The 26,599-nt window shown below is 41.2% G+C and overlaps 1 protein-coding gene and 1 non-coding gene across 22 annotated transcripts in view; both read right to left on the bottom strand.

The window, feature by feature from the left end:
- Nucleotides 1-26,599, bottom strand: part of LOC140611858 (transmembrane protein 177-like) — a 123,295-nt gene that overhangs the window by 21,218 nt on the left and 75,478 nt on the right. For 17 of the 21 annotated variants that reach the window (XM_072788898.1, XM_072788892.1, XM_072788894.1 and 14 more), the window contains 4 exons: nt 15,742-15,900; nt 14,666-14,757; nt 8,939-9,031; nt 5,527-5,622 (listed from right to left, as the gene is read on the bottom strand). In XM_072788898.1, coding sequence (XP_072644999.1) covers nt 5,527-5,622; nt 8,939-9,031; nt 14,666-14,757; nt 15,742-15,900 — 440 coding nt within the window. Of the gene's footprint in view, nt 1-349; nt 639-5,526; nt 5,623-8,938; nt 9,032-14,665; nt 14,758-15,741; nt 15,901-19,736; nt 19,849-26,599 lie in introns of those variants that run through there. The other 4 variants (XM_072788908.1, XM_072788907.1, XM_072788911.1 and 1 more) reach the window with 3 other exon arrangements.
- LOC140612180 (U6 spliceosomal RNA) lies at nt 22,182-22,288 on the bottom strand. The gene has a single exon (XR_012013486.1). It is a non-coding gene; the product is annotated as a U6 spliceosomal RNA (small nuclear RNA).

Raw genomic sequence — 26,599 nt, forward strand, 5'->3', positions numbered from 1 at the left:
GAGTCACCTGTAGTAGTGTCCCCCTCCATTTCCAGTCCATGCTCATGAGTGTGTGCTGTCACATACATGCCTGGGGAGCCAGTGTCCTCACGAGGGCTCTGATGCTCAGGGGCTGAGGGGCTGCTTCTATGCAGAAGGGAGAGAGCAGCCCCTCTCTGGCTCCTCCTACCTCTGCCCCCCCCCCCCCCCCCCACCTCGTATGTACCGCACCTACAAAAGGCTCTCAGGGATGCTGGTCAGCACTGGCTCTTGGCTCTTGGTCTCTCCACACAGTGGGTGGCTGGAAGCTTGTTCCAGAAGTCTCTGTGACAGCACTGAACCTTGGACCAAGAAGCTTCAAACACTGCTGTCACACTAGGGACATTTTATTTTTAAAAAGAAAAATTATCACTTAAAAATATATACATTATCTACATTTCAGGTTGATCCTCTAGGAAGTTTAATTCTGAAAATGGCTGGAATGTAAATGAACTCAGAGGACCACAGCGATTGGCGGAAAGCCAACAAGAGGAATGGACACTGGAGATTTTTATTCTAGAATCAGGTAGGAGTTGAGAGCTTTGCCCCGCAGAGTCTTCATCTCCTCCAGCACCTTTTCTCCTGCCTTCTCCATTGGCTGTGCTTGTTCTTTGGCCTCTCTGCATATCAAACACCCAACAAGGACACATTAGGGTACTTGGTGACAGCTCGGGTCACCCATCCACACCCAGATGCTGGTTTAGGATTGCAAGGGTTCAGTGAAAGGCTGGAGGACTTGTTTTATGTTTTTATATATGATTGGTATCATACATATATATATTTAAACAATATTTAGTGATAATTTAGTTTCCAGTGAAAACACTTGGCTGTTGTGATTCAAACCTGGCTTCTGATCTTAGCTATACGAATTCTTTTCTTAATTTTTTTAAAATTTAAATTCAATTTGTCAACATATCGTATAACACTCAGTGCTCATACCATCAAGTGCCCCCCTTAATGCCTGTCACTCAGTCACCCCATCCCCCCACCCACGTCCCCTTCTACAACCCTTTGTTTCCCAGTTAGGAGTGTCTCAGGGTATATCTTCCTCTCTAATTTTTCCCCACTCAGTTTCCCTCCTTTCCCTTATAGTCTCTTACACTATTTCTTATATTCCACATATGACGATTGTCTTTCTCTGATTGACTTATTTCACTCAGCATAATAGCCTCCAGTTCCATCCATTGCTACAAGAATTACTTAGCATGACCAAGTTCCCTAACTCGGGTTCTGTTTCCTGATGGACAGACAGTGGTCATTCCCTCTCTCCATGTTGTCAAAAAGATGACATGAGAAACTACTCATAGACATCTTAGCATGATGTCTTCTAAACGTTCAGTCAGTACTAGTTGCTTCTTCATGTCTGCAAATAACGTAGACCTGTAATAACTGTGAGTCTGACAGTGGCTCCAGAAGTGGGGGAATCAAGAGCAAGTGTTCTGTACCTGGACTGAGTGGTGCCTGGACCTTTGCTGGGTGTGGCAAGGGGGTTGCTGGGTAGAACTTTCCAGATATCTGGGAAGGAACTGAGGGGTGCATTTGGCTGAAAGGACAGATGTCTGAAGATTGTGAGCTCAGCTATATCATCTGCCTAGATGGGAGAATATTATATAATCTCAAGTACTTCTGGAACGTTTTCTAAACGGGGTGAAATGTAAAGTGCCGGCAAATGCCTGGCAGTTTTGAACAAGCAGAAATATCTGAAAATGAAGAATTAAAATGTCCCCTGATGCGTGTCATAAAAATATTAATTGGTGTCATTCAATGGAAGCAACTTTAAACATATATGGGTCATGTCTCCCTTTAAAGATACTAATGGATGAGTGATCCTGTGGAAATCGTCACTCTCGCAGTTTCTTGGATATTTTACATGATTCGCTTTAGTGGGTCTTGAGGTGCCTGAGATCACCACCAGGACAGAAAAGAATCTCTTGAGTTAATTACACAGGCATGGAGGGATGATTCTTTGCATCCACGAAAACAGAATTTTCCAAAGACCAAATAGCCTTCATGGGAAATGAAACATCACTGATATGTTCTTTTTGTTCTATCCAAGCTCTGGTTGTATGTGTGTCTGACAGCAAGGATGCTGGTGGCTTCTGGCTGAGGCTGAGAAGGTGAGGAAAGGGAATGAATATGGACACAGAAGACAAAACTGAGCATCAGATAATGCTTGATATGAGCTGAAGAGAATTTCTGAACCAATGGAACTTTCCAAAACCATCCAGTGGCTATCAACCTGTTGGAATATTCTTCAGCCAAGAAAATGATAATTATGTTGATAATTTTGACCTGAAAAAATGTACATAAAATAATTTAAACTGAAAAGTGGGTGAATTGAAAATGCCATGATATGTCTATTGAAAGTGGGTAGAACGTATCTGTGTTTTGAAAAAATTAGAAGCTAATTTGTCGTGCAGGTAATGCTTAGAGTTCACTATTAGTTTATTTTTGTGGGAAATACATAAAAAATACCATTTGGGTGAATACATAAAGTAATAACTTCTTTCATTTAGTAATAATTTGAGGGACGCCTGGGTGGCTCAGTGGTTTAGCATCTGCCTTCAGCCCAGGGTGTGATCTTGGAGTCCCGGGATTGAGTCCCATGTCAGGCTCCCTGCATGGAGCCTGGTTCTCCCCCTGCCTGTGTCTCTGCCTCTCTCTCTGCCTCTCTTATGACTAAATAAATAAATAAAGTCTTTAAAAAAATAATAAGTTTATAATCAAGTGGCGTTCAACATTTGCTCTGTAGTATAAAGGGTGAAAGCCACATTAAAGAGCACGTGTGAGCAGAGAGGGTATTGGACATTACTCCATTCACGTGGCAAGCATTATTTTGGGGGGGGGTAAGTTTTGAAATAGAAAAAAAAAGGTTTTTATTTAAAAGTCTCAGTCTATTGTTTGAAATCTAAAACAAAATGCAATGCAAAGTGCATCTAGCTGTTGAGGCCTATGGGGGTTTATGTGTTACGTATTATAACATGATATTTTATTGGTAATTACCTGATCAAAGCACACAGAGGCTCACTGAAATTCTATTTAATGTTTTTATTTCCTAAATTTTCTTTTCCTAGAAACCACTAATCAGTTTTCTGAGAAGTGCTGGTTCCTGAAGGCCTCTAAAACCATCACAAACAAGCCAAAGGAAGCCCATACTACTTTAAGATATGTGGGGAGAATCCCTTTCAGAAAAGGAAGGGCCTCCCCAAACTACTCCAAAGTTATAAGACAAACTGAGATATTTATAACATATCTAAGAAAGGGTAATTATCCTTAAGGTATGAGAGACTCATAAATGAATAAGAAATAGATAAATGCTTCCTACAGAAAAGGCAAAGTAAGTCCTTCATTAAAGAAAAAAAGTAATTGGTAAGCACAGGAAAATTTGTAATTTCTTTTTTTTAAGATTGTATTTATTTATTCATGAGAAACAGAGAGGCAGAGAGGTAGAGACACAGGCAGAGGGAGAAGCAGGCTCCCTGAAGGGAGCCCGATGTGGAACTCTATCTCGGGACCCCAGGATCACGCCCTGCGCTGAAGGAAGAGCTAAACTACTGAGCCACCTGGGCTGCCCAAATTTATAATTTCATTTGTAAACACAGAAGTTAAAGTTAAAATAATGAGAAGGTCCTTTTTAAATCAATCCTATTGCTAAAGAAGAAAAAAATGATAGTTTTCCACATTATTTAGGGCATTTGAATGTGGACAGTCATGACCTCTGCTGGTAGGAGGTATGTTGATGTACACTGAATGGCAATTAAACCATATACAATAAAATCTTAATATGCACATTGATCTAGCATTTATGTTTCTAGAAATTTATCTTGAGGAAATAGTTCCTAATAAGTATGCAAGGAATTATGGCACTATTGGTAACAACAAAACACTGAAAAGAGTTTACATGTTCATCAGAAAAGGGTTGGTTAAATAAATTATGGTGAAATATAAGGATATATAGCTATATATACCTATATTTATAAATATGTCCATAGTATATTGCTAGATAAAAGTGCAGAAGATAAAACAATATGAATAACATGATTAAATTTTGTCAAAACATGTAATAATATGTAATTAATATAATTGTATTAACATTAATATACATTATCATATTATATATATTAAATATATATATCAAATAAGTAAATATTTGGAAGACTTAGCATCAGAATATACAAGTTATTGCCTCTGGGTGGCATTATTGTTTTTATTTTTAAATTTTTAATTAAAAAAATTTTTTTAAGGGGAGCCTGCCTGGCTCAGTCGGTTAAGTATCTGCCTTTGGCTCAGGTCATGACCTTGGGGTCCTGGGATCCAGCCCTGTGTCAGGCTCCCTGCTCAGCAAGGAGTCTGCTTCTCCCTCTCCTTTGCTGGCCACTTCCCCTGCTTGTGCTCTCTCATTCTCTCTCTCTCAAATAAATACATAAATAAATAAACAAAATCTTTGCAAAAATCTTTAAAAGATAAAATCTTAGACTTTTTAAAATCTCTACACCCAATGTGGGGTTCAAACTTAGAATCTTGAGAACAAAAGTCACATGCTCTACAACTGAGCAGCCAAGCAACCTTTTTAAATATTTTTCTGTATTTCTGATTTTTTAGTAATAAAAAAGGCATTTTTTTTTCAAAGAAAAAGAAGTTTTATTTATTTTTTTTTTTTAATTTTTTTTATTTATTTATGATAGTCACAGAGAGAGAGAGAGAGAGGCAGAGACACAGGCAGAGGGAGAAGCAGGCTCCATGCACCAGGAGCCTGACGTGGGATTCGATCCCGGGTCTCCAGGATCGCACCCTGGGCCAAAGGCAGGCGCCAAACCACTGCACCACCCAGGGATCCCAAGAAAAAGAAGTTTTAAAAGCCTATCTGGAATTTCAAACTTATAAGCCATTGGAACTATAATGTGGTTATTTCCATTACAACCATATTCATTGAAACCAATTTTTTGAGGGATGATGACGATGTGTTTGCTTAGCTCTTTGGCCCTTGATGGAGAGGGGGAGGGGAAGCATATATGTTTGCTGAGCATCTATTTCACATCAAGCAACTGGCTGGACATCCTTGCACTAATATCTCATTTAAACCTCACACCGCCTGTGAGGGAGACTATTTTGTGTAGGGCATAAATGAAGACTCTGAAGCTCAGTTAGTGAGGGAAGCAACTTGGCTGGAGATCTCACAGGTCATAAATGGTGGGGCTGAGACTTGGCCGCAGGTCTCCTCTGGCTCCAGAGCCCAGGTTCCTTATACCGGATGAAACTTATTCAGTTATCAATAACAAACACACCTCTGAAATTAGATGATAAGCAAGTGGGAAAACTAGGTTCAGGTTTTAAATATTTACTTGCCAACCACATTTGAGAGAACGTAATAGTGCATAAAATAAGATACACACAAACCTCTCCTTTTTTTAAGCCTGAGATATTTAGATTTAGACAACATGACAATTCTCTACTTCATGTAGGACAAATTCTATCAAAAGGCTGCCTTTGCCTAAGGCATAGACTTACTTCTCCTTTTTGGTGTCCTTGTGATCCAACATGGGGAATTCTGCTTCAATTATTTCTGGAGTCAACATAACTTCTATATTCTGTTCGCAGAGCTCACTGAAAAGGAAGAAGATGCTTAGCTGGAACGGGTTTTCCTTCCCAAAATAAAATAGAGTAATATTGTGATCATTTAAGAGTTCTGCAATTCTTGTGACTTCCTTTATTTTTAAGATTTTATTTATTCATTCATGAGAGACACAGAGAGAGGCAGAGGCTTAGGAAGAGGGAGAAGCAGGCTCCCCACAGGAACCCAATGCAGAACTCAATCCTGGACCCCGGGATCATGTCCCAAGTCAAAGGCCACCCAGGAGTCCCAATTCTTATGGCTTCCAATGTTAGTTCTCCCCACTTTTGTTGAGTCTATGTTAAGAGAAGCAATAAGGCTGATAAACTGCTTTCCACCAACAATGGTGGGAAGCATTATAAACAGAATAAAAAACAATTTTTATTTTATTAAAGATTTTATTTATTCATGAGAGACACACACACACACACACAGAGAGAGAGAGAGAGAGAGAGAAGCAGAGACACAGGCAGAGGGAGAAGCAGGCTCCACGCAGGGAGCCTGACGCGGGACTCGATCCTGGGCCAAAGGCAGGTGCCAAACTGTTGAGCCACCCAGTGATCCCCTAAAAAATAATTTTTAAAGTGGGGTTATAGAATGCATATTCTTTTCAAGTGCACATGATATATTTACCAATACTGGCCAAATCTTGGACTGTAAAGGAAACCTGAATGATTTCAATTTCTTGAAATCATTCACAGTATGTTCTCTGACCCCGGTGGAATTTTTTTTTTTGAAGAATTTATTTATTGTTCATGAGAGACACAGAGAGAGAGGCAGAGACATAGGCAGAGGGGGAGAGGGCTCTTCACAGGGAGCTTGATGCAGGACTCGATCCCGGGACCTGGGATCACACCCTGAGCCAAAGGCAGACGCTCAACCACTGAGCCACCCAGGCACCCCTGGCCCCAGTGGAATTTAAATAGAAATCAATAGTGAAGAAGACAATTACAAAAAAATCCACAACTGCTTTAAAAATGAAATAATATATTTCTTTTTTTTAAAAAAAAGATTTTATTTATTCACGAGATACACAGAGAGAGGCAGAGACACAGACAGAGGGAGAAGCAAACTCCTCGCAGGGAGCCCAACATGGGACTTGATCCCGGGACCAGGATTGCGCCCTGAGCCAAAGGATGCTCAACCACTGAGCCACCCAGGCATCCCTAAAAAATGAAATAATATATTTCTAAATAACTTGGTAAGGGAAGAAATTAAAGAGATCGAGGTGACTTTTATCCTGTGGTCTGCTATCTGCTAGAGCAGGGGTCAGCAAACTTTTTTGTAAAGCACTTTGCAGGTCATACAGTCTCTTTTACAACTCTGCTTTTGTAGCATGAAAGGAATAAAAAAAATTCATACACGAATGGGTATGGTTATGTTACAATAAAACTTTATTTACAAAAACAAGTGGTGGCCAGAGTTGGCCATGGGCCATAATTTGCTGACTCCTGACCTGTAGCTTTGTTGTCTGATGGTTAAAGCTTGTTTGCTGCAGGTATGGGTTCCAGCTGGAGGAAAGTGGAGAGAGAGAGAGAAAGAGAGAGAGAGAGAGACTGAGACCATGGAGGAGATACAGTCACTCCTCCAAGGGTCCTGATAAGAGTGGAATATCTCTCATCTCACATTCCTTGGATCAGGGCCTTGTCAAATGGATTACTTTCTTGCAAGGGAAATAACATTTTAGTTTCAACAACTCTACTATTTTAGAAGAGAATGGATATTTTGATAGTGGCTCAGCTAAGAGAAATGCTTCCAAGATCAACAAAGGTGTCAAAATTTGGAATTAAAAGCAGGAACACAGGGGTGCCTGGGTGGCCCAGTTGGTTGAGCATCTGCCCTTGGCTCAGGTCATGATCCCAGGGTCTTGGGATCAAGCCCCTTGTCAGGCTCCCTACTCAGGGGGAGTCTGCTTCTCCCCCTCTCTCTGCTGCTCCCCCTGCTTGTGTTCTTTTTCTCTCTGTCAATCAATTAATCAATAAAATCTTAAAAAATAAAAGCAGAAGACCATTCAGCCATGATACACAGAAGTGGCATAGCAAGGTTCTGTTATGGAAAGTACCCTTGGAAGACACAAGAGCTGTTCCAGTCCCATACGATTGAAAACTAATGACTGCTAAGCAGCCGCATGATGGTGCTTGGCAAGCATTAATTTTCCGTGAATAGTTTCCTGTCTCTAAGGTGGGGATAACAGCAAGACCTCACTGTGGGGGATAAATGAGACTGCATGCAAAGCATTGTGCTGGACACACAGATATTGCTTGGTAAATGTTTGTTATAATTACCACCCTTGTCATCAGAGTCAGCATGATCTCCTGTAACTCTGACAACTTGCAAGAAATAGGTTCTATTATTCTCATTTCAAAGATGGGGAAACTGGGTCATGATAGGCCCCACATCAGTGCTGAGTGGAAGAAAGGTTAGCTACGTTTTGGCTTCCTGGTCATCTCCCCATTGCCCCATTAGACTGGACTTGTTCCTCTGAACCTCATGCAGATGTGTACCATCCAGCACCCTCAAGGTGTCCTCGTATAATGGTTTCACTAGAAGGCACTTGAACCTTCCTGGTTTGGAGCTTCAAACACTCAGGGTAGGTATTGCCAAGTGTTGGTGTGCATAGGCAAGTCTTAGAACTGGATATATGCCTCAGATATTTAGGATTTCACTAATTATTTACATGTAAAAATGTTGGAATGGGCACAGCAACAGGAGATCCAAGGCTGTTGGATGCTCACCAGTAAAATGAAACATAAGCTGTTTGGCTTGAAGCCTATAGTTTTTTTGCTTCTCTAAATCCCATCTTCTTTCAAGTACTAACCCAAGTCCATTGAGCACCAGCTCTGCCCTTCCCTCCCTTGAGCTCCTGGAGTACCTAAGGATCGGCAAACGTGAGGCTGCAGAGATCGACTATTCCCCACCAAGAACTTAGCATGCTATTCCGTAGCTAGGGGTAGGGGTCAGTGTTGGCTTCAGCTCATTTGTGTTGCAGACTTGCACTGTGTGCTCTTTGGAAATCCCTCACAGCAGCTAGTGCATTTTTGTGGAACGGACCACTTTAGAAACCAAACATGGGGGCACCTGGGTAGCTCAGTCAGTTAAGCATCTGCCTTTGGCTTGGGTCATGATCCCGAGGTCCTGGGATCGAGTTCTGCATCAGGCTCCCTGCTCAGCGGGGGTCTGCTTCTCCCTCTCCCTGCTCTTGTGCTTTCAGTCGTTCATTCTCTCTCTCTTTCTCCCCCATCAAATAAATAAATAAAATCTTAAAAAGAAAAGGAAGGAAAGAAAAAGTAACCAAAGGTAAAAAAGTACCGTTCAGCTGTTTCCAATCTGTCTTCTTCTGGTAGGGCGTCAAGAAGGGCAGGGACATTTTTAGGAAGCATGGCTAAATTGAAGGAATCACAGCTGTAGAAAAATCACACAGGCAAGGATAAATGCTCACATCTGCATTCTTGGGATCTTCACACAATTTGCTAAAGCACTTTTGCTTTACCTCTGGAGAGGACTTTACCATTCCACCCCTCGCTCCTGAAAAGCTGCTCATGTTTCCCTACAAAGGCAAGGGTCTCATAGGTACCAGGCAAATCCTAGAGAATGTGGCCAAAGAAGCTATTTTTTTGAGTCTGGAAACAGAACTTTCAGGCTGGTAGTGTCTAAAATAATATTATTTCCGGAGGACACAGGATTATATTTGGATAGTTCACTTTTCTTAATATTTTCCCCCATCTTTACAGTCTTCCTTAGTTGTTTTATTCAATTTCAAACCCTCCTCCCCACCCTCTGATGTATTATTTGGTATTATATATTTAGAGCTTTATATAAAAATTCCTGGGTATTGAGCACATTAAAAGCATTAAAATATAGAGAAAAAAATATTATCCTAGAAGTTTGCAGAAGACTGTTTCAAGATGGTAGAACAACCATTTGCTTTTTTTTTTGTCTCAGCTACTTATAAACTTCTATTATTTAAAAAAATTTAAATTACTTATTTTTAAATTTGAAAAAAAATTTTTAGAGAAAGTGAGAGAGTGAGCAAGTGTGAGCCGAGAGGGGCAGAGGGAGAGTAAGAGAGAGCATCTTAAGCAGGTTCTGTGCTAAGCGTGGAGACTGATGCAGGGCTTGATCTCACAACCTTTAGATCATGACTTTGAGATCATGACCTGAGCTGAAATCAAGAGTTGGATGCTTAACTGACTGAGACACCCAGGTGTCTCTACTTAAAAACCTTCTAAAGGAATAAAAATGGAACACACAACAAAGAGAACAGGAGAAGAAATACACATAGATAAAAGTTTTCAACAGTATGCTGGAATAAATTTCTGGCAGCTGGGAAGAGTGTTGTCTTGTGAAAAAGAGTACACAGTGACAGCGTAGAACACACAGGAAGGAAACCAACCTCCTCATGGACTGTAGAAAGATTGCAAGCTGAGGGTAAGGTAGGAGGCAGACATGGAAAAACAGGAGGATTAACTGAAGTCTCTTTGGCATGTGCATATATGTCTCTGGGATAAGTTTTTTTCTCTGTTTTTTTCTTGTGCAAAAATGCACGGGCTTGTCAAGTACAGAGTATGAATAAAACAACGACGAGTAGTTTTGTAGCTGTACAAAAGAGTGAGAAAGAGAGCTATAAATTAATATCCAGTGATTTTCAGGAGATGTAATAAGTAAAAAAAGCAAAGTGCAGAAGAGCATATCTAGTGTGGTACTTTTTGTATAAGAAAGAAGGGGAGGGGCGCCTTGCTGGCTCAGTTGGAGGAGCGTGTTACTCTTGATCTCAGGGTAGTGAGTTCGAGTTCTACGTTGGGTATAGAGTGACTTAAATAAATACTTTAAAAAAATGAAGAAGGGAAGTAAGAAAAATAAATATATTCTGCTCAGCATTATGAAAACTGGAAAAATAAGTTAGGAGACTCAGTCAGCTATCGACAAGGATGGGAGGGAGGTGGGCAGCACTGACACCTCTTTGAGTATGCCTTTTTGTGTAGTTCTGATTTGGAGAGCATGTTATTGTTCTACGTATTCAAAAAAAAAAAAAGATTAAAAAGATAACAGAGGGGCTGGAAAAACTCCAGAATGAAAGTAAACTGAAGCAAATACTATTTCACGTGGATTCCATCATTATGGTGAAGGGGAAGAAAGAAAGAAAAAGGAAGAGAGAAGGAAAAAGAGAAAAAAGAAAGAAGGAAAGGAAGGAATGGAGGGAGGAAGGAAAGAAAGAAAAAGAAAAAGAACTAATTCAAGAAACTTACAGTATTTGACTAGTCATAGATTTTTGTTGTTGTTGTTGTTGTTGTTATCTAGTCATAGTTTTGGTGGGATGTGGGTACAGGGGAACTGCAAATAAGCCTGAACTCTGTTTATCATGTTTATTAAAGTGGTTATAGGTGAAGCAGTTGTGAAACTATTTTGGACGTTCTATGAAACTGATTAATGAGTAAATGTGTTAGGAGCCAGGGATCTCACAGTGGAAGAGGGGACATACAAATACAGATTGGAGGAAAGCAGGCCATAGCTTCATGGATATGGACTGGAACCGTAAGCATTGGTGTGAAATTCATAATTTGTAAACTGCGTGCGTATGTGTGCTTGTGTGCACACTATAGGTACGTGTGTGTGTGTGTGTGTGTGTGTGTGTGGCTTGTCTGCTGTGGAGGCCAAGAAACAAACCCTCCCAGTGGCACTGTGTACACCTAGCAGCCAGGTTTTGGTTTTAAATTTTTTTTAAATTTTTATTTATTTATGACAGTCACAGAGAGAGAGAGAGAGGCGCAGAGACAGGCAGAGGGAGAAGCAGGCTCCATGCACCGGGAGCCCGATGTGGGATTCGATCCCGGGTCTCCAGGATCGCGCCCTGGGCCAAAGGCAGGCGCCAAACTGCTGCGCCACCCAGGGATCCCTGGGTTTTGGTTTTAATACTGTCCCTCGCTAAGGGGAGCTGGGTGCCACCACCCTGACTTCATGACAAAGCATGCACGTCCTACCAGACAAGGCCACCGCCAGTTTAGAGCAGGGTGGTCAGAGGGGAATCCGGCCGAGCAGTTACTGGGAAGTGGAGAGTCCGGACCACTCCCCGGGGGAGCAGGCTGGTCTGGGAAGCCAGCCTGGCCACCACCAAGCTCTTTTCATGAGACCAAACTTATCCAAGTTTTACATTCTGAGACCACGTTCCTCTTTCTTTTGAGTGTGTGTTAATACATTCTTCTGAAATTGAAATGGGGAAGACAGTAGATGGAGGTTGGGTACTTTGTTTTGCTTTCCTTTGTTTTAATGCTTTTCTTGGCAAAGCAAAACTCTGATAGCCCTAAAATGGTTCTCAAAATTCTTCTGGACAGGACTCTATGTTAATTAATTGAATTTAAAAAAAAGAAAATCAAAAAAATTCTTTTGGACATTTCACTCATCCATAAAATCCAGAAGTCAGGGTGCTACTGGATTAGATAATTTCTTCTGTTGGCTGCTGACTCTCAAGATTTTTATGGAAGTCCTGGAGAGACTTAGCAAGTTCTCACAGAATTTATTAAGGAGCAAAAAAGCAAAGTGGGCTGTTTTGCTTATTATGAATACAAAAAGGACTTGGAATAAATAAGCAGTAAATAACTACACCACGTGGTTTGACAACACATGGATAATTCTCAGGGGCAAAAGAAACATCTCATAACTAATAGGTAATTTATTCAAGCAAAATGACTGCGAGGTTGAAGTATCACTAATGGATTTATAGGAATAAACAAGAATACCATTATTATTTCATAACTGTTTTTTTAAAAACAAAGACATGGTCTAGAATCTTACATCATGGAAATCTATGATAAGGAAATGTAGCCTCCTCTCTTGAATTTATCATCTGTTATGCAATTATGGTTTATTTTGAAACGAATTGGCCCAACCGAGCACTCAGGCACAGAAGTTGAAAGTAACAACTCATAGTTGGAGAGTTTTCTTTAATTCACGTAGAATTCATGTTTAATTCATGGTTAATTCCAGCCCAGGTAAGTGCATGCTGACTGCTTTTTGAAAGAACAGCCTCAGGAGGTTTTTCCAAGGACATTGCTTTGGGAAAAAAAAATAGGATTTTTTTCCCCCTTAATTCTTGAGACTTGTGTGTGCCGACGGCTGGTGGCCACTTTTCGCCATTTATCCATTGTTCATTTTGCTTATTCAGTTTCCTGACAGCATCCCATAGACAGCTCCGCCTGGTTTACTGAGTATGTGGGTGAAGCCAGTAAAGTGTCCTCACCCCACAGGGAAGGCAGGCAGGGTGGCAGACTGTCGCCATCTGGTGGCAGCAGAGGCACCGCAAGGTTTAGTGGCTGGGGGCGGTGGGGGTGGGGGGCAAGGGGACACGCAGTTATTAAGGATGGTGCTGGATGCTCCATATCATCATTTCACTCTGATCCCCACAAGGGCCTGGTGAAGATGCCATCACCGTCTCTGCCTCACCGATCAGGGAGGGACTGTCCACAGGGCTTCCGTAATAAGTAACTTGCCCAAGGACCCAGAGCAGGTGACTCAGCTAGTGAGAAGCAGAGGCCGACTCCAAGGTCCCTCCAAGATATGCATTCTCTCTGCAGTGCCACTGTTTCCTCTGATTCTGGAGATTTCAGACTGTAGAAATACGCTCAAGGGAAGGGCAAAGATGCTGAACTTTTTCTAGATGGTTCCAGGATGGATGAAGCATGGATGAACCCACAGAAAAGAAACTTATATTTTTTGAGCCCCTACCAGGTCCCACACCCCAGGTTGGGTGATTTTTGGTATGTCTTCTGTTCATCTCCAGGCAGAGGATAGTAGCTTAGATGCGCTAACAGAAATAACCTGAAAGGGACAGTGTGTGCAAATGCCTAGGGGAGGGAGGCTGAATGTTGCTTAATTCAGGAGGGGCTTTTCCTCCAGCAATGAAGAAGTTAAATTCAATGTCCTAGAGTCACAGACTGGCTTTTCAGGGACCCCTCCAATACCTGGGGAGGGTGGAGAGACAGGTAGTATATACAGGGTCATGGCACATCCAGAGAGCTCTCTTACTCCTATAAAATGAAAATGTTGATCCCCTTGTTCTGACAGACAAGAGGACTGGGAGAAGAGACCGAGGAGCATGGCTGATGTCACACAGCTCCTGAAGGCCAGCGCACTCTGGGGAGGGATGGGCTTGAGTTCCTGCCTCAGAGGATCGAGGGGATGCTGCTGGGAGTCAGGGCGTGGGAGTGAGGGTGTGGGAGTAAGGGGGTGGGTGGTGGAGTGGTATCTTGCTCACCTGCTGATCCTGCATAGTGGCAGAGCTCAAGCTTCTTGGGGTAGGCTCATTTTGGATCAAAGGACTTGAACGAAAGGTGACTGCTGATGGCCATCATTTTGGACACTAGTGACACCCACTCGCCAATAACCTATTTAACTATGTTTGTAAGGACAATGGGCTAAATAAGCAAATTCAGAGGCTTAGGAGTGGATAACTAACCAACCAAAGTCCCAAAGAAAAGGTGTTAGACTTCTTGTTTGAGATCTTAGGGTTTGAAGAGGTGCTAAATGAGTAAACTAGCAAAAAATGTGTTTTCTCTAGATTTTTTCTTTGTTTCGTTCAACAATATTCTTGCCTGCCTGTTCCGTTTCTGCAGCTGAGCTCTGTCTGTGTATGACAGTAGTTGTGGGAACTCACAGAAAATGCCAGGCTGTAGAGGAGAGAGAAGTACCTCCTCTGGAATTGGATATAGAGGGTGTAGAAAGCTAATTTTGGCAATTCAAAAATGTTAAAAATTGACCATGAGTATTTCAACTGAATTACATGGATTGGTTGTCCACGTTTATCAAAATATAGACGATCAACCACTTGTGACATTAATTTTTTTTAAAAGTATATCTCAATTAAGATAATTCAAAATATGTGAATCAGTTATACATCATCATATCTCCCCAGCTAGCAAACTTCCCTCATGCACCTATAGTAGGATTTGACACAATATTGGCAGTTAACTTTGAGGGTCACGGCCTCTGTAATCTGTGGGGCAAACATATCTCTGGGAGACGAATAGTTGGGCTGTGGCTTACCTCTGTGTTGTGTCTATCTTCGAGGTTTCAGGCAGGGATGAGAGAGCCAGGGGCTGGAACTTCTTCCAGTGCATTATCCCCGGAATGATGTCCTGTAGTGAGAGTCAGGCATAGAGTCCCACATATAAGGGAACTGGCTGGTGAGGTCAGGTCTAGGAAGGACTTTCATTTCATGCAACTGACTTTTTGGCAGTCTTGAAAGCTTAGCTACAAAATTTATCATTTCATTAAATTCGACTGAATTTTTCTGAGGCTAAAAGACAACGTCTCTAGCAGAAGACATTAAACAAAGCTACATGGCACTTGTGTCAAGGGAAGATTTCCAGGGAGGGCCCACTGCACAGTGATGACTCACGGGGTGAAGTGGGAGATTTGCTTGCCCCTCTGTGTGTGGGGCAGACTGGGGGATCCAGTGATGGGTAGGTGTGAGGGATGCAGGAGACGGTAGGATTAAGGGCCACATGGGTCCCTGCACAAGAACATGTAGATCAGAAAGGGAAGTGGGGAGCCCAGGAAGAGGAGGTGGTATGAGGTGTGGTTGGCAGCAGCAGGGCAGATAGTGATCTGAGTTCGGGGACGTATTGAGTTTACATGGCCTGAGGGCCACCTCTAAGAGATGTCTCTGGCCATTTGGGCCAGGTTGGTCATCTAAGGGGAGAAGGAATTCTCTGGAGCCTCTTCCATACTGTGCATTGGTCACATCACCACCTCATCCATTCTGATGTTATACTCGCTGGAGCCAAAGAAAGAGGAGGTCAGACTAAGGGGTTTCGCCTGGCACGTGACCAGTTTTTACATGATTGAACTAGGACTAAAATGAATATTAGGCACAGCTTTCAAGTGCAAAATAGAGTAATAAAGATGGAAAGGAGGGCCACAGACAGCCCTTGGGAGGTGGGTATGGACAGGATGAGAGCAGAGCCGTGGCCGGCCAGTATGAGAGTGTTCTCTTTCTGCTCTGCAGCTCTGGCTGCAAATCTTTTTCTCAACTCCAGCTGTATCCCTGCATCCCTGCCCCCCTGCCCTTCCCTGAAGCCCAGGGCCAGCTCAGCCGCTGAGCCTGCCGCTGGAATTACCGTGTGATGGAGAAATTGCTTTTGGGTGAGAGGAATGCTGGACCCCCTGTGGGACTCCTTGATGAACTTGTACTTGGGGTGAGGGCACAGATGGTAATCTATCAGGGTTTCTGCGTAGGTCAGGGGGTGCATCACAGCAAATAATCCTGGGCTGGGATTCTGCAGGAGAGAGGGAGAAAGAAAGAGAGAGAGAGAGATAAAAAAAAATCTCTTTTGTTTACCAGTTTCTAAGCCAGGCCAGGCCAGGCGGGCGACGGCAAATGTCGTCCATGGCTCCTGCTAGCACTAACACTCTGCGTCCCTGTCAGTTTGTCTGGGAAAGAGAAGCAGCTACAGAGAGCGTCCTCAAACTGGCAGCAGTCACAGTTATTCATAACTGTCACTCTTCCTGGTTTAAGAGCTTCAGTGCATGCCATGTGGCTTTACTAAGTTCTCATGGAAACAACTAGAACTGAAGCCAGGACTTAGAAGACTTAAAACAGCTTAAAGTTCTGTATTTATTCTAAATTTGATGAATCGGGGAATTTATTAAATAAGCAAACTGGTTCTAAAAAGCAAATGAGCTTCTGGTTTTGAAAACAAAAATAGCTTCTTAAAAACTACTTTAAAGACAAGAAGAGGATGACATTTGATAGATCAGGAAATGTCAACATTTAATGTTGTTTTGGTAATGTTTTTGGTTCAGGAAGGCTCCATTTGGATGCAGTATCTGGTTTTAAGGGAGATCCTGTTTTTTCCCCTAATTTTCCAACAGAACTGATGGAAGCCCAGAGCAATTCTATCAAAATATGAAAATAGAGAGCCTTTCAATTTCGTGTCCTTTCTGGGGTTGGTCTAACAAATCCTACCTACTCTTGTCCCACACAACAACGGAGCTTTTGCCCCTCATGGCTGTTTCATATCAGATGTTTAAGAACAGCTAGGTTGCCATTTTGTTCTTTTTGTCCATTCTTATGATTTTTTGTGACTTTTTTTTTTCTCAAAACGACGAACTCCACATAGCTTATGTAAATCCCATCTCACTGCCAAGAACCAACAGTCTCCCTCGATGAATACAGCTAGACTGGGAGGGGTGTGGGCACCAGAGCACCCAGATGTGAGGGAAGGGAGAGCCTCACTGTGGCATAGGAATCAGGTGTGGCCCAGGCAGGAACACTGCAAGAGGGACACCTAGGTGGTCTACAGTTGAGCCTCTGCCTTCAGTTCAGGTCATGATCCCAGGGTCCTGGGATCGAGTTCCTCATTGGGCTCCCTGCATGGGGCCTGCTTCTCCCTTTGCCTATGACTTTGCCTCTCTCTGTGTGTCTCTCATGAATAAATAAATAAAATCTTTTAAAAAAAAAAAAAAAGGAACACTGCAAGAGTGTCCACTCTTGGTGCAGACAGGCTGACCTGTGGCTAGAGCTAGAGAGGAAGGTGGGGAGAGGACCCTTGCCTGAATTTGAGAATACAAAGGAAGCCAGAGGGCAGAGAGAGGAGGATGCCCACCTATAGGGGTCTGCATCACCCATAGCAATGGAGAAACAAGCAAAACTTTCAGGGAGCACTTGTGGTTGGAGGAAGAGTTAGGGTACATATCTACATATCTATGTTTGACAGCAGCAGATTCTTTGTGGGTTCCTCAAAGCACCGCCTGGGGACAGAGACAGAAGAGCATGTAACATTGGGTTCCACCCTCTGGAGCTCAAGGGAAGAACCCTTACCCAGAAGGGGGTTGGGGGGCTGGAAGGGAACCAGGTGAAAGGTGGGGGCCCTAGTGGGACAAATCTGAGAACAGATGGGAAGGTGGGTGGGGTGGAAAGAGGACAAGGAGGGTGGTGGCAGGGGAAGTAGGGGACATTTCCTGTTCCAGTGTATTATGGAAGAAGAACTCAAGGACAGAAGACAGAGAAAGCCCCCTCCCATCCTCTCTGGGTGGGCCAGGTCCTTTGCATAATTATACCCCAGAGATATCCAGAAGAAGAACAAGGAGAACTTTGGCCACCCCCTGGCCAGGAAGTGGGGGAGACCAGTGGGTCTGAGGAAGGGAAAAAGGAGTACAACTCCACTTCCTGGGTAGGGGGAGCCACTGGAGCATAACAGGCTAATAACTGCTGACTCTTGCTGCCAGGGAATCACCCCACCCCACCCCAGGTGATGAAAGGCCAATCAGGAACATGCCTGGGAAGGAACTCCAGAGGGAATAGGGTAAGAGTGATCGAGAACCCCCTGGGGAGGGGAGCTTAGCGCGTGACCTTCAGCAGTATCCCTTATACTGCTTGACTGAGGGTGTGTGTGAAGTTGCTATGTGGCCAACTCTCTCAATCTGTCCTGGGGGCCAAGCAGATTGAATGACATATTTTTGGAAATGGCAGTATCACTGTCTTTAGTGGTTGTCATATTTCACATTCCCCAGGCATGGCCTCTCTTACCAGAGCAAGTGGTCTGAGTGGTCATCCCATAATGGTTTTAATTTTTCTCAAACTGATGCGTGCATGTGGTAACAACTCACTCAGCCTGGAAAGATTTATGAAGAAAAGCAATGGGGATCCCGAGGACCCTTCCTGTCCCCTGGCCCATATCCCAGAGGCTGTTCCTTCCCATTATTTCTGAGTTTTGTGTCTCTAATGGTCACTACTCTAAACATTATACTTATTCTTCCATTTCTCTATTATTAACCTCAGACAGAGAGTATCCATTGACTCATTGCTATGCAAGATAAAGATTTTGTTCATGTACACAAATGCTCCTTCCAAACGTATTCCTTCCAATTTTGAAAATCATATTGTTATATTTAGTTCTCCTGTGAGTTACCTTTGAGACATGAAATGATCCTGATGTGGGACTTGATCCTGGGTCTCCAGGATCACACCCTCTGCTGAAGGTAGTGCTAAACCGCTGCGCCACCGGGGCTGCCATTTTTTTTTTTAAGATTTTATTTATTTATTCATAGAGACATAGCTAGAGAGAGAGAGGCAGAGACACAGGCAGAGGGAGTCTTTTTTTTTTTTGTCTGATTTATTTTACTTAGCATAATTATTCTGAGAATCATCCATGTTGTTACATGTATCAAGAGTTCACTTCTTTCTAGGTCCCTCAAAAAAATTAAAAATAGAAATATCATATGATCCAGCAATTCTACTTCTGAGTATTTACCTAAAGAAAATGAATATATTAATTTGAAAAGATATATACATCCCTATGTTCACTGCAGCTTTATTCACAATAGCCCTGATATTGGAAGCAACCCAAGTCAAGTGTCCATCAATAGATGAATGGATAAAGAAGATATATAAAATGAAATATTACTCAACTCTAAAAACACTGAAATATTGCCATTTGCAACAATATGGATGGACCTGGAGGATATTATGCTAAGTAAGTCAGATAGAGAAAGACAAACACTGAATGATTTCATTTACATGGAATCTACAACAAAACAAAACAAAACAAACAAGAAATGAGACTCTACAGAGAATGCACTGGTAGTGCATTAGAGGGGAGATGGATAGGGGGATGGGTGAAATAGATGAAGATTAAGAGGCATAAACTTCCAGTTATAAAATAAATAAGTTATGGGGATAAAAAGTACAGCATTGGAAATATAGTCATAACACTGTGATAACACTGTATGGTGACTACACTTACTGTGGTGAGCACTGAGTAATGCATATCAATGTTGAATCACTACATTATACACCAGATATTAATATCGCATGTCAAATGTACTTCAATTTTATTTTATTATTATTCTTTTTGGAGAGAGTGTGAAAGCAGGGGGGTGAGGGGCAGAGGGAGAGGAGAGAGGGAGAATCCCAAGCAGGCTCTATGCTCACCACAGAGTCTGACATGGGGCTGGATCCCATGACTCTGAGATCATGACCTGACCCAAAATCAAACTGACTGAGCCACCCAGGTGCCCCTATACTTCAATTTTAAAAAGAGGAATTCATTGCTTTCTATTACTGAAGAGTATTCCATTGTATAGTAATACTACAGCTTGTTTATCCATTTACCTGTTGGTAGATACTTGTTTCCAGGCTGGGGAACATATAAAGCTGCTATGAGCATTTTTGCATAAGTTTCATTCTTCTGTTTATCTTGAGTAAATACCTAGGACCAGAATAGCTGGATCATATGATAGGTACATGTTTAGTACTAACTTTTTAACTTTGTTAAAAAGAAGCTGTCAAACTGGTTTTCAAAGTAGTTGTACCATTTTACATTCCCACCAGCAATCTTAATTTTAGATATTCTAATGAGATCTATCTCACTGTGGTTTTAATTTGTATTTTGCTAATGATGCATTATTTTGAGTATTTTTTCAGTGTGTATTTGTCATCTGTGTATCTCTGGTGGAGATATTTTTCCAATTCTAAAATTGGGTTATTTTCTCAGTATTGAGTTTTGAGAGTTTTCTGTATTCTGGATACAAATCTTTTACCAGGTATAAAATTTCCAAGTATTTTCTCCAAATATGAGATTTATCTTCTCCTTTTCATATTTTTAAAAGATTTTATTTATTTATTCATGAGAGACACACAGAGAGAGGCAGAGACACAGGCAGAGGGAGAAACAGGCTCCCCACGGGGACCCTGATGCAGGACTTGATTCCAGGACCCTGGGATCATCACCTGAGCTGAAGGCAGATGCTCAACCCCTGAGCCACCCAGGTACACCTTTTCCTTTTCTTAGCAGTGTCTTTAGAAAAGCAGGAATTCTTACTTTGGACCAAGTCCAATTAGTCCAGTCCCCCCCCCATTCATGGATTGTGGTTTTGGTGTTGTATCTAAGAAATCTTTGTCTAATCCAAGGTCACAAAGATGTCCTCCTGTGTGTTTTCTAGTTTTCAGTTTTGTATTTAGGTCTATGATCAACTGACTTTTGTAAATGGTATGGGTTTCAGATTGAAGTTCTTTTATTTTCATTTTTGGTAAATGTATATCCAAATGTTCCAGCACTATTAATGAGGGATAGTCAGAAGGAAGGCAGGCAGGGACGGGGCCCCTGTCCTAAGATGAAATTACCCTTAAAAGGAAAAAGACCCCTTCCTGTTATTCTAAGGTTTACTCAGTGCCTCAGTTTTAAGTCTTCCTACCGGGAGGACTTATAACTTGTATGTGACAGGAAGGGAATAGCCTTGGGTGTCCTAACCCAGGCCTGGGGCCAGCTTACTAGCCAGTGGAATATTCAAAGAGCTTGATCTGGTGGCCTGTGCTGGCCAGCATGCTTTCAGGCAGTGCCTTTCCCAAATAGATGGATGAGTGTGCTGACAAAAACCTGATTGGGTGACAGGCACATGGAGCGCTAATCAGGTTAAAATAGCCCACACCAAAGAGCCCATAAAAGCTCCTAGATTTAAATGCCAAATTGGCAACTCGAGTCCCTTCCCTCAGTCCCTTCCCTTCCCTTTCCTTTGTATTATCACTCAATAAACTTTGCTTTCCTATCGCTCAATAAATTATGCTTTGCTCTCTACCACTCTTCGTCTGGTCTACCTCTTCATTCTTTGATGCAGAGTGACCAAGATTGCAAGCACCAAGAGAAATGAAATCCTGACACTATTTTTTCAAAAGACTATCTTTTCTCCCATGAATGTCCGACCTTTGTCAAAAATCAACTGGCTACGTATGTATGGATGCATATATTTCTGAATTCTCTATTCTGTTCCACTGATCTGTTTGTCTGTTTTTATGCCAATATACTGTCTTGATCACTGTAGCTTTATAGAAAGCTTTGAAGTATTTGTGCTTCAAAGTTGTTTTGATGTTTTTGCATTCCAAATAAATTTTAGAATAAGCCTGTCAATATCTACCAGAAAAAAAGGTGAGGGGGGGCTGCTGGTTTTTTACTGGGTTTGGTTTGGTTTTGATTAGTTTGGAGATAATTGACACCTTAACTGTATTAAATCTCCCAATTCACCAACATGGTGTATTTCTCCTTTTCTTTAGGTCTTCTTTGATTACTGTCAGCAACATTTCTTAATCTTCAGTGTATTAGTCTTATATGTTTTTGTCAGATTTATACCTAAGTGGTTCATATTTTTTGGTGCTGTTCAGTGAAATGGCTTTTTAAAATTTTGATTTTGGATTGTTTGTTGTTGTGTATAGAAATATAGTTGATCCTTGTGTCTTGAGCCTTTATCCTGCAATCTTGGTAAATTCACTCATTGGTTTTATCAGATTTTTGGATAGATTTCATTGTATTTTCTATGTAGACAATAATTTTGTTTGTGAATTTTTGTTTTGCTTCTTCCTTTCAAAACTGGATGCCTTTTATTTCTTTTTCTTGCTGTGTTACACTGGCTATAGTTCGATTTTTAATAATATATTCTTAGTAAGAGCAGACATCCTTGCTTTATTCCTAATCTCAGGGGGAAAATATTCAGTTGATTACCATTCAGTATGATGTTAGCTCCAGGTTGGTTTGTTGGGTTGTTTGGTGATAAATACATTTATTGTAAAAATATGGAATGCTTCAGGAGTTTGTGTGTCACCCTTGTGCAGGGGCCATGCTAATCATCTCTGTATTATTCCACTTATAGTATATGTGCTGCTGAAGTAAGCACCACTCCAGGTTTTTAATGGATGCTCTTTATCAGGTTAAGAAAGTTCCTTTCTGTACCTCATTTGCTGAGAACATTCATTAGGAATGACAGATCACTTCTCTGTACCTATTGCGATGATCATATGTTTTTTTTTTTATTTTAGCTTGTCAAAGTGGTGAAGTACAGTGAGGTTTCTTTTTTCGATTTGTCAACATATAGCATAACACCCAGTGCTCATCCCATCAAGTGCCCTCCTCAGTGCCTGTCACCCAGTTACCCCAACCCCCTGCACACCTCCCCTTCTGCAACCCTTTGTTTGTTTCCCAGAGTTAGGAGTCTCTCATGGTTTGTCACTCTCTAATTTTTCCCACAAAGTTCCTCTCCTTTTCCCTTATAATCCCTTTCACTATTTCTTATATTCCCCGTATGAATGAAACCATATGATGACTGTCCTTCTCCAATTGACTTACTTCACTCAGCATGATACCCTCCAGTTTCATCCACGTCGAAGCAAATGGTGGGTATTCGTCCTTTCTGATGGTTGAGTAATATTCCATCGTATACACAGACCACATCTTCTTTATCCATTCATCTGCCAATGGACACCGAGGCTTCTTCCACAGTTTGGCTATTGTGGACATTGCTGCTATAAACATTGGGGTGCAGGTGTCCCGGCGTTTCACTACATCTGTATCTTTGGGGTAAATACCCAGTAGTGCAAGTGCTGGGTCATAGGGTAGCCCTATTTTTAAGTTTTTGAGGAACAGCCACACAGTTTTCCAGAGTGGCTGTACCAGTGCACATTCCCACCAACAGTGCATGAGGGGTTCCCTTTCTCCACATCTTCTCCAACATTTTCCTGTCTTCTTAATTTTTGCCATTCTCATGGTTGTGAGGTAGTATCTCATTGTGGTTTTGATTTGTATTTCCCAGATGGCAAGTGATGCAGAGCATTTTCTCATGTGCTTGTTGATGTGTATGTATTCTTTGGTGAAATTTCTGTTCATGTATTCTGCCCATTTCATGATTAGATTGTTTGTTTCTTCGCTGTTGAGTTTAATAAGTCCTTTTAGATCTTGGATACTAGCCCTTTATCTGATACATCATTTGCAAATATCTTCTCCCATTCTGTAGATTCTCTTTTAGTTTTGGTGACTGTTTCTTTTGCTGTGCAGAAGCTTTTTATCTTGATTAAGTCCCAATAATTCATTTTTGCTTTTGTTTCCCTTGCCTTCATAGATGTATCTTGCAAGAAGTTGTGGTGGCCAAGTTCAAAAAGAATATTGCTTGTGTTCTCCTCTAGGATTTTGATGGATTCCTGTCTCACATTTAGATCTTTCATCCATTTTGAGTTTATCTTTGTGTATGGTGTAAAAGAATGGTCTAGTTTCATTCTTCTGCACATGGCTGTCCAATTTTCCCAGCACCATTTATTGAAGAGACTGTCCTTTTTCCAGTGGATATTCTTTCCTGCTTTGTCGAATATTAGTTGACCATAGAGTTGAGGGCCCATTTCTGGGTTCTCTATTCTGTTCTATTTTTCTATGTGTCTGTATTTGTGCCAATGCTCATTCCCCCTGAAAGTTATTAATGTCAGATATGAAATGAGATTTTTTATTTCACCTGCTTACTAATCCACAAAAGCTGTTTTGAGTGATGCAGGCTTAAACGCCAAAATTCGAAATGATATATTGCTATATCTGATAACATGCAAATATGTTCATTAGACATAATTTAGCAGGAGAGAATAGTAACACTTTTATAACAAGTCTAGGTCAAAAATGGTTGTTAATTAAACAAGTCATGAAAAATGGCATTACAAGGAGACTGTCCAGCAGACACCAGACTTTCTGATGTTCACAGCTTTGTAATACAAAAAGCAATGTGAAATCTGTCATTGTGATGCCCAGCATTGGTTTTGTTTTTCAATATTCCCCTGGCTATTCGGGGTCTTTTCTGATTCCATACAAATCTTAGGATTATTTGTTCCAATTCTGTGAAAAAAGTCCATGGTATTTTGATAAGGATTGCTTTGAATGTGTAAATTGCCCTGGCTAGCATAGACATTTTCACAATATTCATTCTTCCAATCCATGAGCATGGAATGTTTTTCCTTCTCTTTGTGTCTTCCTCAATTTCTTTCAGAAGGGTTCTGTAGTTTTTAGAGTATAGATCCTTTACTTCTTTGGTTAGGTTTATTCCTAGGTATCTTATGCTTTTGGGTGCAGCTCTAAATGGGATTGATTCCTTAATTTCTCTTTCTTTAGTCCCATTGTTAGTGTATATATACACTATAGTGTATATAGTGATTTCTGTGCATTGATCTTGTATCCTGCCACTCTGCCGAATTGCTGTATGAGTTCTCGCAATCTTGGGGTGGGGTCCTTTGGGTTTTCTATATACAGTATCATGTCATCTGCAAAGAGAGAGAGTTTGGCTTCTTCTTTGCCAATTTGAATGCCTTTTATTTCTTTCTGTTGTCTGATTGCTGAAGCTAGGACTTCTAGTACTATGTTGAATAACAGTGGTAAAAGTGGACATCCTGTTGTGTTCCTGATCTTAGGGAAAGGTTCTCAGTTTTTCCCCATTGAGAATGGTATTCCCTGTGGGCTTTTCATAAATTGCTTTTAAGATATTGAGGAATGTTCTCTCTATCCCTACGCTTTGAAGAGTTTTAATCAGGAATGGATGCTGTATTTTGTCAAATGTTTTCTCTGCATCTGTTGAGAGGATCACACGGTTCTTGTTTCTTCTCCTGTTGATGTGATCTATCATGTTGATTGTTTTAGGAGTGTTGAACCAGTCTTGCATCCTGGGGATAAATCCCACTTGGTCATGGTGAATAATGCTCTTAATGTACTGTTGGATCCTATTGGCTAGTATCTTATTGAGAATTTTTGCCGGTGTTCATCAGGGATATTGGTCTATAATTCTCCTTTTGGTGGGGGTCTTAGTCTGGTTTTGGAATCAAGGTGATGCTGTCCTCATAAAATGAGTTTGGAAGTATGCTGTCCCTTTCTATCCTTCAAAACAGCTTTAATAGAATAGGTATTATTTCTTCTTTAAATGTTTGATATAATTCCCTTGGGAAGCCATCTGGCCCTGGACTTTTGTGTCTTGGGAGGTTTTTTGATGACTGCTTCAATTTCCTCACTGGTTATTGGCCTCTTCAGGTTTTCTATTTCTTCCTGTTCTAGTTTTGGTAATTTGTGGTTTTCCAGAAATGCATCAATTTCTCCTAGACAGCCTAATTTGTTGGAATATAGCTGCTCATAATATGTTTTAAAAATCATTTGTAGGGCAGCCCAGGTTGCTCAGTGGTTTAGTGCTGCCTTCAGCCCAGGGCGTGATCCTGGAGTCCCAGGATCGAGTCCTGTGTCGGGCTCCCTGCATGGAGCCTGCTTCTTCCTCTGCCTGTGTCTCTGCCTCTCTCTCTCTCTCTCTCTCTCTCTCTCTGTCTCTCATGAATAAATAAATAAAATCTTTAAAAAAAATAAAAATCGTTTGTATTTCCTTGGTATTGGTTGTGATCTCTCCTCTTCAATTCATGATTTTATCAATTTGAGTCTTTTTTCTTTTTAATAAGACTGGATAGGGGTTTATCTATCTTATTAATTCTTTCAAAGAACCAACTCCTGGTTTTGTTGATATGTTCTACAGTTTTTCTGGTCTCTATTTCATTGAGTTCTGCTTGAATCTTTATTAACTCTCTTCTTCTACTTGGTGTAGGTTTTATTTACTGTTCTTTCTCCTGTTCCTTTAGGTGTGAAGTTAGCTTGTGCATTTGAGTTTTTTCCAATTTTTTGAGGGATGCTTGCATTGCTATGTATTTCCCTCTTAGGACAGCTTTTGCTGTATCCCAAAGACTTTGAACAGTTGTATCTTCATTTTCATTAGTTTCCATGAATCTTTTTAATTCTTCTCTAATTTCCTGGTTGATCCACTCATCTTTTAGTACGATGCTCTTTAACCTCCACATGTTTGAGTTTCTTCCAAATTTCTTCTTATGATTGAGTTCTAGTTTCAAAGCACTGTGGTCTGAAAATATGCAGGGGACAATCCCAATCTTTTAGTATTGGTTGAGACCTGATTTGTGACCCAGTATGTGGTCTATTCTGGAGAAAGTTCCATGTGCTTTTGAGAAGAATGTGTATTCAGTTGCATTTGGATGGAAAGTTCTGTATATATCTGTGAAATCTATTTGGTCCAGTGTATCATTTAAGGCCCTTGTTTCTTTGGTGATGTTCTGCTTAGAATATCTGTCATTTGCTGAAAGTGCTGTGTTGAAGTCTCCTACTATTAGTGTATTATTATCTAAGTATCTGTTTACTT

Source organism: Canis lupus, chromosome 20, assembly GCF_048164855.1.
Source record: "Canis lupus baileyi chromosome 20, mCanLup2.hap1, whole genome shotgun sequence".
Taxonomy (NCBI): Eukaryota; Metazoa; Chordata; class Mammalia; order Carnivora; family Canidae; genus Canis; species Canis lupus.